Genomic DNA, 12,272 nt, shown 5'->3' on the forward strand with positions numbered 1-12,272 from the left:
AGGAACAGAATCAGTGTCTCCTCTGGATCTCTATCCCAGAGAGTACAGAGTACCCAGATAGGCTGATATGGAGAGTCTTATGAAAGATGCAAAAACCAGGATTTTGGGGGAAAGGAGGAAGGGTCAGGCTCTTCAATGCCTTCAATCTGGAGAGTTGTAAACTTAGGAAACCTATGTCTGAATTACATCTCAAAGGTGTGTCCAGCTGTTTGGAATGGGAGGGAATTGAAGGATCCAGGCTCCTCCTTTGAATATGTAGATGGAGGAGAGGCAAGAGGAAAAGTGAAGGGCCAGATCTCAATGGCTTACAGAACCTCCAGACTATAAGAGGGGAGCCAGAGATTGGTTCAATGACAAGGAAGAATCCCATCTGGTTCTCCTGTCCCTATCCCTATTCTTTTCCCCTCTATCCTTGTGCCCTGCCCCCTCTCTCACTCTGCACACACATACCCCTCCCCACCCCCTTCCAACGAGCACACTCTCTGGGTTAATTTTAAGCATCTCAGCTCCCGCATTAGTCATTCGCTGTCACCCACCTACACGGCAGGAGGCTTTTGGTGCCAATTCGTCATCTGATCAGCTGAGAAGTGATGCTCAGCCTTTTCTTCCCCACCCCCCAGCTTCCAAACCCACCCAATATGGAACCCACCATGTGTCACAGTCAAATGCCACCCGCAGCCTGGTCTGCCTCTCTTCCCTCCCTTAGGGACCTGCCCTGTTGCTATGGAATTGTTAATCTTGCCATCTGAGCTAACTTCATCTCCTGGGAGAGGAACAAGGTCAGGAAGAGGGGAGAAGCTGTAGTCAAGAGTGGTTGCTGGTCAAAGATCTGGGTTCCCCCATGGGGGGGGGGTGGAATCCTTATTAGAAGGGGAGAGGACTAATCTTTCCTCAACTACCAGTTCAGCCACACTCAGAAGGTGCTTACAGATCGGCTGGCAGCTGGCCACCCAGAAGCGTGGGATTCTGAGAAACAAAGGAACAGAGTACCACCTAATAATCCTCCCTAGAGACTGCAAGGACCTCCCCTCTTCCCTTAGTTCTTCTCCCCCTTTCTCCCAGCTGGAGAGGCTCACCCACCACCGCAGACCAGCTGTTCAAATAAGGGCAAACCCTAGCTCCCTTCAGAAACTGTTTCCCTACCCAACTGGGTTGCTTCTTCAGGTGAGACCTGAAGGGGGAAGACACAATTAGAACTCTAACCTAGCCAATCAGATTGTAATCTTGGGTCCTGAATTAGGGACAATAGCTGGTTTATTCAAAGAGTAACTCATTTCTACAACTTTTCTCACAAGTCTGTGAGGAAGGAGACACAAGTATAATAATTATTTTACTGATAAGAAAACTGAGGTTGCAATGTCAAATAATTTGTCCAAAGTCACATCCACAGTGTAGGAAACAGAATAAGAGGTTCAATTCCTTTTCACTTAGGTCAAAGTCCAAATACAAGCAAAGTATTAAGGGAGAAATGGCCTTGAGAAAATTGAGCAGACTTAGGGGAAGAAGAAACTTTCCTCAAATACGTCATAATGACAAAGTGCTCTTCAATAAAGAGAAAAGGAATAAGTAGAAAGAGTTGGGAAATTATACTTCATCTCTCAGAGACCCCTGGATTTCAAAGAAAAAAAAAGATAACTTTCAGGGGAGGGGTGAGAAGGAGAAAGAGCGAATCCACCTGCTCTAACCAGAATCTTTTTTTTTTTTTAGGTTTGTTTGCAAAGCAAATGGGGTTAAGTGGCTTGCCCAGGGCCACACAGCTAGGTAATTATTAAGTGTCTGTGACTGGACGTGAACCCAGGTACTCCTGACTCCAAGGTAGGTGCTTTATCCACTAGCCACCTAGCCGCCCCATTCTAACCAGAATCTTAACCTCAGTCAAGTCCCCAGTTAAATTCAGCATCCTTATTAAAGGTCACTCAATGATTTAAATGATCTCCCCTGCCTCCTGTGGAGGAGCAATATACAATTTAATAAGTGACATAAACCTCAACTATACTAGGAGTTGCAAAGTGATAAATGGGAGATTCATTCTAAATACTTTAGGACACTTGGATTGGGGGAAGACACTTTCACTGAGGGAGGAGGGTCAAGAGGTATTGCTTGAGCTGGATTTGAAGAAAAACGACTTCACTGGGCTAAGGGAAGGGGTGTATTTCAGGTATAAGAAATGATCAGAAGTGAACGGTGGAGAACAAAATGGGGGCAGGAGAAATCAAAATTTTTTTTAAAAAACCCAACGGTTTAAGGACAATGGAATATCAAAGCTGAAAGAAATTTTGTAACTATTATGGATCCCACATTTTTTCATAAGGCAAATAGGGTGAAGTGGCTTGCCCAAAGGCCGAATAGCTAGGTAATTATTAAGTGTCTGAGACAGAATTTGAAACCAGGTACTCCTGACTCCAGGGCTGGTGCTTTATTCACTGCGCCACTTAGCCATCCCAAATATTTTCAATTTAAAGGTGATACCCTGAGGGACAGAAATTATTTTCCTCGGACACTTGCCCAATCAAGTGAAAAGCAGCTCGGGACTTGAAACCAGGTCTTTGAAACTAAAGATTACTCATGGTTTAGACAGGAAAGAGCAGGATCTGAAAAGAGTTAAACCTTTCAAGTCTCTAAACTCTTTGGACTACACAATGAGTCCTGGCCAAGTCCAAAAGCTATATAGGAAAGATGCAAACGAGATGCAAAAGATAGAAAAATTGGGAGCCATTTCCTTCCTGGTCCTTCCCTCCCTTCCCCCAGTAGTCAACAAGCAACACAAATGCAAAAAAAAAAAGTCTTTTTTATAGTCCTTCAGAAGCAACAAGTTGTTAAACATCACAACAGTCTGTTCCCCTGGGTCTCTTCCCCATTTCAGTCCTCCAGGGTCCCTTTGGTCTTGTCTTCCCAGCCTGGGCCGACATGCATAGGCTGACTTCACTTCTTAACAGAACCCCTTCTGGATCCCAAGCCCTAACTAAACCCATCCAAGGTAGAGGAGAGGCCAGGCCCCAGTAGCCAAGAAGTCCAGAATCCTTGCCCCACTGCCAGCGGCCCCTGGGTGATGGATGAGAGGAGGGGGAGGATCTGGGGGAATTCCTCTCCGGCCGACCTAGGCGTTGGGAGGAAGACGAGAGGAGAGAGGTACAAGTAAATGTAACCCGTGTGTCTCCTTCCTGGCAGTCCCTTAGACTCTGTGGGGCAGAAGGCCTGGACTCCATCCAGGGGCAGGCCGATGCCCCACAAGGCACTACAGGCTCAGAACCGGGGCACTGCCCCCTCGAGGACGCCTGCCCAAGCAGCCACGCGGGCGGACACCCCTGCCGACACAACTCTCTCCTGCGCCCCTTCCTCCGGGGCCGGCCGGATCGGCGGGGGCGGGGAGGGGGCAGCCGAGCCCCGGCCCGCGATCCTGGCCCCCTCTAGCCCTTCTCCAGGCCAGGAACCGAAGAATAAATAAATAAATAACTTTAGCCCCCCTCCCCGCCCCCGGCCCCGCCCCGCTACAGCTGGCTCTCCTCCTCCTCCAAGGAGCGGTTCAGTCCCGGGATGAATTTGAGCAGGCGGCGGCGGAAGCTCTGGTACTTGGTCTTGCGCAGCCCGGCGGCGCACAGGCCCTGCTCCCGGGCCTCTGTCCACAGCGGGCCCAGGCCGCCGCCGCCGCCGCCGGGGCCCGGGCACTTGACGCTGGCGCTGCGGCTCAGCAGGGGCCGGGGGGCCGGGGGCGGGGGCGGGGGGCACGGGGCCGGGGGGTCGGCCCCTCCGAAGAAGCACGTGTGGTAGACCGAGTCGTCGGAGCCCTCGCGGCCGTGGCCGGAGCCGCTGCGGGCACTGCCAGGGGCCGAGAGCAGGGGTCCGAAGGGCAGCGAGCCCGGCAGGAGGCCCGCTCCGTAGAGGCAGGAGCGCACGGACTCCAGGGTGTCGTAGATGCTGGGGTCCTTCACCACGAGACCTGGGCATGGCGGACAACAGAGGAAAGCTTGAGGGCTGGGGCTGGGGGAGGGAAGGGAAAGGAAAGGTGAAGGGGCCACTCTACTATAGGAAAGGGACCTATCCCTTAAAAGCTAGAACTATATTGCCTTTGCCTTCCCACCCTCAGAAGAACAAGGAAGACCTGAATGAAGTTGGGGACCTGGGGTAAATAACTGTTCAAGAACTCAGCCTACCCTGGGAAGGACAGGCAGAACCTGGGTAGCAGATGGAGGAGAAGTTGGGCACCCAGGGTTAGCAACTCACTATTCAAGACCTTACCCCAACTCACCATGCACTAGTCGCTGCTCTTGCACCATCAATGAGCGATACTCTCCCCATTTCTCATATAAAGTTTGCTGCAAAAAAAGGATACCCCCACCCATTAGACCTAGCCACAGACCTAAAGTTAAGGCAATGGCAATGGAAGCAAGGATTGAGGGGGCCCAAGAACTGGAGGGCTAGGATAAATAGAAAGCACACTGAGATGAGAAAGGATGGTTAGATGTCACCCTTCAAAAGGATGGAGCCCAGGGAATTCCAAATTAAGGAAGCCAGGGCTCTATGGGGCCTGGAAGAAACAAGATGCTTCTTTTGTGGACCAGGGGAAGGGTTGTCTGAACCTTCTCTACCTTCAAATACTGCAACCGGGCTTCCAACTCTGCCTTCCGAATTGAGGTTCCATAGACTGTTTCCAATCTGGGAGGGGGGTAATGGGGAGGGGGAAAGGGAGAGGATAAACGTAAGGAGATATCTATCTTAAGATCTAGGGACCCAGCAAATGACCAGCTAAGCCCAGCTGAGCAATCTTTCTTCTAAGGCTGCTTTAGTTTATGGCATCATTTCCTACCCACAATTATTCCTCACCTCTCCTTAGGTCTGGCATCAAGCTCCTCCATATTGTTCCCCTTACCCCAACATGCTTTTCTACTCTTTTATTCCCCAGACCCTCCATCCACATGTTAAATCCTTCCTTATCAGTCCTTCAAGGTCCAATTGAAATACAGTCTGATCCTCCCAGAATATTTTGTTCACATTCCTCTTATCCATTCTGATGCTTTGTAGCTCTAAAGGGTTTCTTATCATCCCTGGTAGCTTTATGAGAGCATAAGCAGAGAAGCTTGGGGTTTGCCTGTACGTGCCTGAGAACATTGCCAGATGCCTTGATGATGTCCACAATCTCCCGGTGCCTGATTCCTTCCACGTTGAGACCATTCACGCTGGCAATCGTGTCTCCTGTGTAGCCACAGATATAGATTACCTTCCATTTCCAAAGTGCCCTACAGTTTTACTATTCTGTTTTCTTCATAACCATTCTTTGAGACACATTTGCATTTTGACCTAAGAAGGGGAAGTGACTTGTCCAGGATCACTCACATATGTATAACACATAGAGTTGGAACTTAAAACTCAAATCCTCTGACTCTATCACATAGAGGTAGTATGGCTAGGGGGCTGGGGTGGAGGCTGCTTGATGTTCACAGTGGATAAAGTGTGTGAGGTCTGGAGTCAAAAAGACCTAAATTCAAATATGGCTTCAGACAATTACCAGCTGTGTGACCTGGGAAAGTCATTGAACCCTCTTTGCCTCAGTTTTTCTCATCCGTAAAATGAGCTGCCAAAGAAAATGGCATACCACTCCAGTATCTTTGACAAGAAAAAGCTGAATGGAGTTAAGGAAGAGTGGAGGCTTGACTAAAACAACTAACAAACAACAATAACCTTCCCCTCAACGTTTCTTTTTTCTCCTTTAACCTAGAAGGGTGGGGGAGATTATTTAAAAACCACCTGGACAATAGCTCAGAGCAAGTTCTCACCTCCACCACCTGTCTGGGAAAGTCAGTTCCCACACACCCCCTCCCAAACTCTCCCACTCAAAACACAGCCACCTCCACCTGGCACTGACTGTAACAGCTGGTGTTTTCTACCAGCTTTAGGTCCTTTCTCAGCTGCTTTTCCTGTCTCAGGCTTTCCAGCTGAGAGAACAGGGTCCATATGCTACCTCTGGCCTACCCCATGCAGGCTAAAGGGAGAACTTTTTTCACAATGGCTTGAGGGCTTTCCAATCCTGAACCCTCTGGGACTCTGCTGCCCCCAATTTGGTCATCTCTGCTTAGCCCACAACCACCCGTTTTTAGGCAGGGCTGGGGAGGAGGGAAAAACAGCTTAAAAATAAAACCCTGAACTGGGAAACAAAAAAACCTATGTTTGGGTGGGGGGGACACTGACCAAGAGCCTTTTAGGAACTGGACAGCCAGAGTGAAAGACCTGAGGTCAGAAAGATTTTTCTTCCTGACTTCAAACTGACTCAGACACTTCCTAGCTGTGTCACTGAACCCTGTTTGCCCCGTTCCTCATCTGAAAATGAGCTGCAGAAGGAAATGACCAATCACTCCAGTATTTTTGTCAAGAAAACCCAAGTAGGGTCCGGAAGACGTGGATTCAATGTAACAAAAATCTGTTAAGGGGTTATGCTAAGCACTTCACAAACATTAGTTTACTTGATCCTGACAAACATCCTGAGTAGTTGCTACTGCCTCTGTTTTATAATTGAGTAAACTGAGGCAGAGATGAAGTGACTTGCCTAGTGCTCTATGCACTACTCCATCTACATCTAAGCTGCCTCATCAGGATACACTAGGGTAGGAAGCAATGTTGGAGATCAAATAGCTAGTCTAAGCCTCTTCATTTTCTATCTTCCCTTCCACTAAGTCATTGCGTGACCTGGGAAGCCTCTCCCAGATACAATATTATCCTCTCCACTTCACATCAGGTAAGAAATAAATTTGCTTATTGGTGAATAACACATAGTAAGGTTCTAACAAAAATACTAGCATAGGATATAGATAGCAAAGGGATTTTAGAGCTCATTAATCAGGATTCCGTGTTTTACATTTTCATTGAGAAAATTGAGATGTGGAGGGATGTGCCTAAAGTCACACAGGTAGAACCGAGATAATGCATGAGAAAACATCTTGAAGAAAATTCATGCATTACTCTCCTTCCTTTCATTGAAGAGGTGGGGATTTATGGGAGTTTCCATGTGAGGTCAGACAATGCTTATGCGTTGATTGGTTCTGCCAATTAAAAAAAAAACTACAAGGCAGGCCTTACTCAGTAGAGGATGAATATGTCTGGAAATGAATGTGATGTAAAATCCAAAGCCACCAATAAAACTTGAGGACAGAGACTTTCATCTTTCTTCTTTCATGGTTGGGTACAGGATAAATGTTTATTAATATATTTTATGCTGGAGAGGGTGTGTCAGGGAAAAACAGGCTTTTCTAAAGAAGGAGATAGGAATGGCTCCTTAGTTCAGTTCACCTCTGTTAGCAAAAAGGATTCACCCTATTTGCCCACTCTACCCTATTTTTCAGGATCTCATAAGAAGAGGATAGAGCCTCGACCCTGTCCTGCTAGTCTCCCTGGACTACTACTCCCTTCTCTGCTTTCAAATCCAGTCTTGAGTCCTCACCTGGGGTGAGTCCTGCCAACTGGGCTGGGCTGGCCTCATGAACTCGGCAAACAAAGGTCACCATCTCCACTTTCTGCTTCTCTCGATGGTGAAGGCCATAAGTCTGAAAGAGACCAATGAGACCCTTAAGTCCCAGGTGCAACACTGGATATTCTTACCCAAGCCTCACCTTCCCTCACTTAAAGAGTTCAACTCAAGTCACCCAGCCCCCCATCCCATCCAAAAACCATTTCCTTTCCCAACCTGGATTTCAAAGCCAAAGGTTTCGTTTTCTTCCTTCTCCAATGTGAGCACTTTCCTGTAGGAGACAACAGGGTCAGGTTGTAACACTGGTAACAGGCTGCTGGGGAGGGTACCAGTCATTAGACATGGCTCCTGGAACACCCACCCATTTCATCAGTGGTTCAAAAAACTAGACTTCAAATCTGAGCTCTGGAGTTCCACAGCCTTGGCCCCTCTGCAGGCTTGTCAGGAGACCACAGCCCAATTCCCAGCCTGCCCTGCCCAGCTGTGGTTGGACCTTCCCACTGTGAAAATAGGAGGGGGTGGGGGAAGTGTACCAGATGTGACAGGCTGGGAGGAGAACAGCCTCCGCCAGCCCCTTCCCGGACAGTGGGGGAGCTGAATGGCTGGACACAATGGTTTGGAGCAGATCCAGACCCACCAGTTTCCTCTGAGTGCACGAGTATACACATACACACACACACACACACACACAACCCCAGTCCACCTCCTTTCTTCCTTCTCTTTTTATGCCTCCCTCAGAAGAACTAAAGGCGCCTTGGTGGCCCCCTCCAAGCTCTGGGTTATATAAAAAAGGCTCCTAATGTCTGAGACATTTTAGCTTCATTGAGGTACACCTCCCAGGTTAAATTACATTTAATCCCCCATTCCCCCCCCCATCCCAGAGGTTCTTTTTTCCTATCTCCCAGGGTAAAGGCAGGGAAAACCAGAGAGCTAGGATCATCTGTCCTTTGGTCTGCTGTTGGATCTTTTCTGAAGTTTGGGAATGGACCACTGACTAAGGCACAAGAGATCAACAGTGTGCTCCCAGTACAGTGGCACCATTTCCTGTTTTTCATACATCAAATAACTGGATTTTCATATCACTTCTGTAAAGTAAGTAGCCAACAATACCCTTTCTGAAACATTTTCTTCATCTGTAAAATAGGGTGACTTGCCCAAGGACATGGCTCAAAAGCAGCAGAACTAGGCTTCCCCAGTCCAATATTCTAGGCAGGATTTGATGCTGAACTGGCTCTGGGAAGATCATCCAGGGTGGGTGGATGGCAGGCAGGCAGAGTTGTTTTCATTCTCTGCTCCCACTCCCAGAGCTCTGCAGGCAACCCCTTCTCCCTCTTTTCCAGCTTCTCCACCTCCCATTCCAGCCCCCAAAGTTGCCAAAGGGATGTGGAAGTAAGTGCTGGGGGGGGGGGAGAAAAGGGTGTTTTGTAGAACACCCAATGACTCAAACCTTCCCACTCCCTTCTTCTCTGCCACCCCCTTCACTCAGCCCACTCTTCCACCTGGCCCACTGCTCCCTAAATGTAGAGAAGTGGGACAAGAGACTGGGAAAGGGGAGGACAGCTCACCGTTGTTGCTCTGGACTCTGGTTAAGATTTTTCCATCGGAAACCTGAACCCTAAAGAAGAAGGAGAGAGGTCAGCAGGGACAATAGGGAGGGGAAAGTGTTAGGCAAGGATTTGACTTCCACTGCACAGGTACCAAATGAGTAGGTGGTGAGAACCCTGGCCTTCCAGGAGCAAGACACAGTTCATTGTTCAGGACCCTGCTCCTAGCATCCACTCTCTCTGAGTTTCACCTCTGAGAAAGACAGTATTCTGGAGCTTCAGAATGGACAAAGTAAAGGCCAGTCAGACCACAAGCCAAATTTGCTCTCCTACTTCTTATTCTGAGGTCATCTTTTCTTAAGTGTGCTTCCCAGACCCAATTCAACAAGGATTTCTGGAGTGAAGAGGAACAAGAGTTGTACAGAAGGAAGCTTTTGACCCTCTAGGCTCTCAGTTGCACAAACCACCCAAATGGTTTCTAGGCCAAAGGGACTCCCATTGTTTCAAAAAGGCCTTTGTATCATAGAGAAGGGAGCCTTAGAGTTAGTCTAGTCCAACTCACTTATTTTCCTACATATGGAAACTGAAGTTCAGAGATATTAAATGACATGCCAAGATACACAACTTAAGTAGCAGACCTGAGGCTCACACTTGGGTCCTCTGACTCCAAAAGCCTATCGTACCCAGAATGCGGGCTTTCACCTTCCTACTGGGGGCAAGCTCCTTTTGACCATGTTACTATGTCACTTAACTCAGAGCCACTTGGCTAGTCAGAGCTTTCTTGAAGTTCTCTGAAAAATCAAGGTCCGAAGCCCCAATTGCAACCTGACTGGCTCTGACCCCCCCCCCAACCTATGACCATGTCAGTGGGTTCCTTTCCAAAACTGTTTTTGTTTGAATGTGGCATTGAAGGTGATCAAGATGCCCACCCTCACCCTTGTTCTAGATCACTGCCCCCCACTACGCTTTTCCTCCTCTCACCACATCTGTCCCCAACACCTCCCCCTCCCTACTCTCCCTCACCCCTCTCAGTTATCCCCAAGGAGTGCCTCCTCTTTGTAGCTCACTGAAAAGTCCTGGAAAGAAGCAGCCCGGGGCAGGGGTCCCTCTAAATTCGATGTGGGGGTGGTAGAGAGAGCCCTCTTTGTTCCCCAATCTGATTTTCATAAAATGCAAATTCTTAACATGTAACAAGCCATTCATTGTGGAGGGTGGGGGAGAGGGGGCGGTGCAGGTGGGGGCGGGGCTCAGGCAGTCGCTGCTGGGAGGAAAGGCCAGGTCTGTGTAGCGGCCGCCCCCGGCCCAGATGCGCCCTCCGCCGCCCTCCGCTCTTCCACTTGGGTCAGGCGCACAGCTCCGAAGGGCTTCTGAGGGCTGGGGGGCCCGGGTGAAGGAGGGCGTGGTCCGCATCCTTCCTGCCCCAAGTCGCTCCCTCCCTTCCCGGGGGGCCGGGGGCCACGGCGGCTCCGGATCTCCGCCCGGGTCGCCGGGTCCGGATGCCCCTTCTCCTGGCCCTCTCCCTCCCCTGCGGGCGGAGCCCTCCAAGCCCCCGCCTCGGCCCACACCCCGACGGCCGCCTGGCGCCCCCCTCCAGGGAGGGCCGGCGGGGAAGCGGCAGCGAGCTCCCCGAGAGGCCACGGTCCCGCGGGGGTCGGGAGTGGAGCCGGCAGGGCAGGCAGAGCTCCCCCAGGGGATGGGGAGGAGGGAAAGAAAGTCCCGCGTGGGGAAGAGTCCCGAACTGGGCTGGGGCCGGGGCGGGGGCCCCGGGGCGTCCAGACAGGAGTGTGCGGGCGGGACGGCGCGAGGACCGGGGGCCGGGGGAGGGGGCGCGGGGCCGCCGGAGCCCACCTTGCGGCGCGGCAAGGTCCCCCCGGACACGGCCAGCGCGCGGTAGAGCTCGGCCGGGTGGTAGTCCTCGAGCGCGGCGTACAGGGCCTCCCCCGCGGAGGCGGCCGGGGCCGGGGCCGGGGCCGGGGCCGGGGCCGGGGCCGCGGCTGCAGCCGCAGCGTCCGGCGCCGCCGCCGCCTCCTCCTTCTGCTGCAGCTTCCGAAGGTGGCGGAGGGTCATGGCTGGGGCCGGGCTTCGGGGCTGGGGCCGGGCTTCGGGGCCGGGGCCGCTCCGCTCCTCGATCCGCTCCGGCCTCTCCTCCGGTCCAGAGCGGGGCCGCCCGCCGGCCGGGCTCGCCTTATAAAGCCCTCGAGTCGCCTGGGGGCGGGGCCTGGCCGCCCGGGCCCCGCCCCCGCCCCGAGGCTCCGCCTCGCCCCTTCGGCCGACGGGGAGGCTCCGCCCCCGCCCCGGGAGGGCCACGCCCCGTCCTTTCTAAGCCCGCCCCGCCAGCTCCCCGGGAAATCGGGCATCCTGCCCTCCCCGTGAAAGCTTTTCATCTTTGAGAGAGCAGCGAGGGCAAAAAAGAGTCTGGGCTAGAGTTTGAGATACGGGACTCCGAGGCTGAGGTCCCTGTGGAGCCTGTCGGGAAGAAATTTGAGAGAAATAGTGAGGAGGGGAGAATCCCTGGAGAAGGGGTGACTGGCAGGAAAGGGGGGTTGTTGGTGGAGCTGTGAACTCATCCAACCGTTCTGGAGAGCAATCTGGAATTACGCCCAAAGGGCGACAAAAATGTGCATACCCTTTGATCCAGCAACACCACCACTACCCTGAAGAGATGATGAAAAAGGGTAAAAACATCCCTTGTACAAAAATATTCATAGCAGCCCTGTTTGTGGTGGAAATTAAGTGAGTGGCCTTCAATTGGGGGAATGGTTTAACAAACGGTAGGAAAGAGGGAGTTCCTGAGCGGGATGATTAAAGATTGGGGAGGTGGCTGGGTCTGTGTAGTTTAAGGGGGTCCGATATGAAAGTGGCAGAGGGAGAAGCTGAGTCGGAGAGGAAAGGAATCAAAAAGAGGCAGATAGAGGGTAGAACTAGAAAGGACACCTTTGAATCAGGATTGGAAGCTGAAGTTGGGAAGAGAGGGCTAACTGATGCCAAAGCCTTGGTTAAGGGCAGGCTGGGGAGCATAAAGAAGGAGAGAGTTCACTATACACACACACACACACACACACACACACACACACACACACACATATTGGAAATGTCAGTTCTTTACCCCTAGGGGAGGGCAGGCTCATATCTACAGACCTTGGAGAGGGGTGAAGGAACAGGGTTTCTAAATAGTTTATATTTCCTCTGCACTGAACTACCCAGAGTTCCCATAGGTTGTATGCATGAAGCTTGAAACTGGTCGACTAAGATCTTGGGGAAGCATATAACAG

The 12,272-nt window shown here is 51.3% G+C and overlaps 1 protein-coding gene across 2 annotated transcripts; it reads right to left on the reverse strand.

The window, feature by feature from the left end:
- Positions 1-1,117: 1,117 nt before the first annotated feature.
- On the reverse strand, positions 1,118-11,067 carry TAMALIN (trafficking regulator and scaffold protein tamalin). Of its 2 annotated transcripts, XM_074225883.1 has the most exons (8): positions 10,849-11,067; positions 9,022-9,071; positions 7,673-7,727; positions 7,430-7,532; positions 5,097-5,190; positions 4,587-4,653; positions 4,247-4,313; positions 1,118-3,937 (listed from the first exon to the last, which is right to left on the reverse strand). In XM_074225883.1, the coding sequence occupies exons 1-8, from the start codon at positions 11,065-11,067 to the stop codon at positions 3,489-3,491; spliced, it is 1,104 nt and encodes a 367-aa protein (XP_074081984.1). In that variant the 3' UTR covers positions 1,118-3,488. The 2 variants fall into 2 exon arrangements, with proteins under 2 accessions (XP_074081984.1, XP_074081985.1); XM_074225884.1 differs by lacking the exon at positions 10,849-11,067 and having other exon boundaries at positions 7,818-9,936.
- Between the last annotated feature and the right edge of the window lie 1,205 nt (positions 11,068-12,272).

This window comes from Macrotis lagotis, chromosome 2 (assembly GCF_037893015.1).
Source record: "Macrotis lagotis isolate mMagLag1 chromosome 2, bilby.v1.9.chrom.fasta, whole genome shotgun sequence".
Taxonomy (NCBI): Eukaryota; Metazoa; Chordata; class Mammalia; order Peramelemorphia; family Peramelidae; genus Macrotis; species Macrotis lagotis.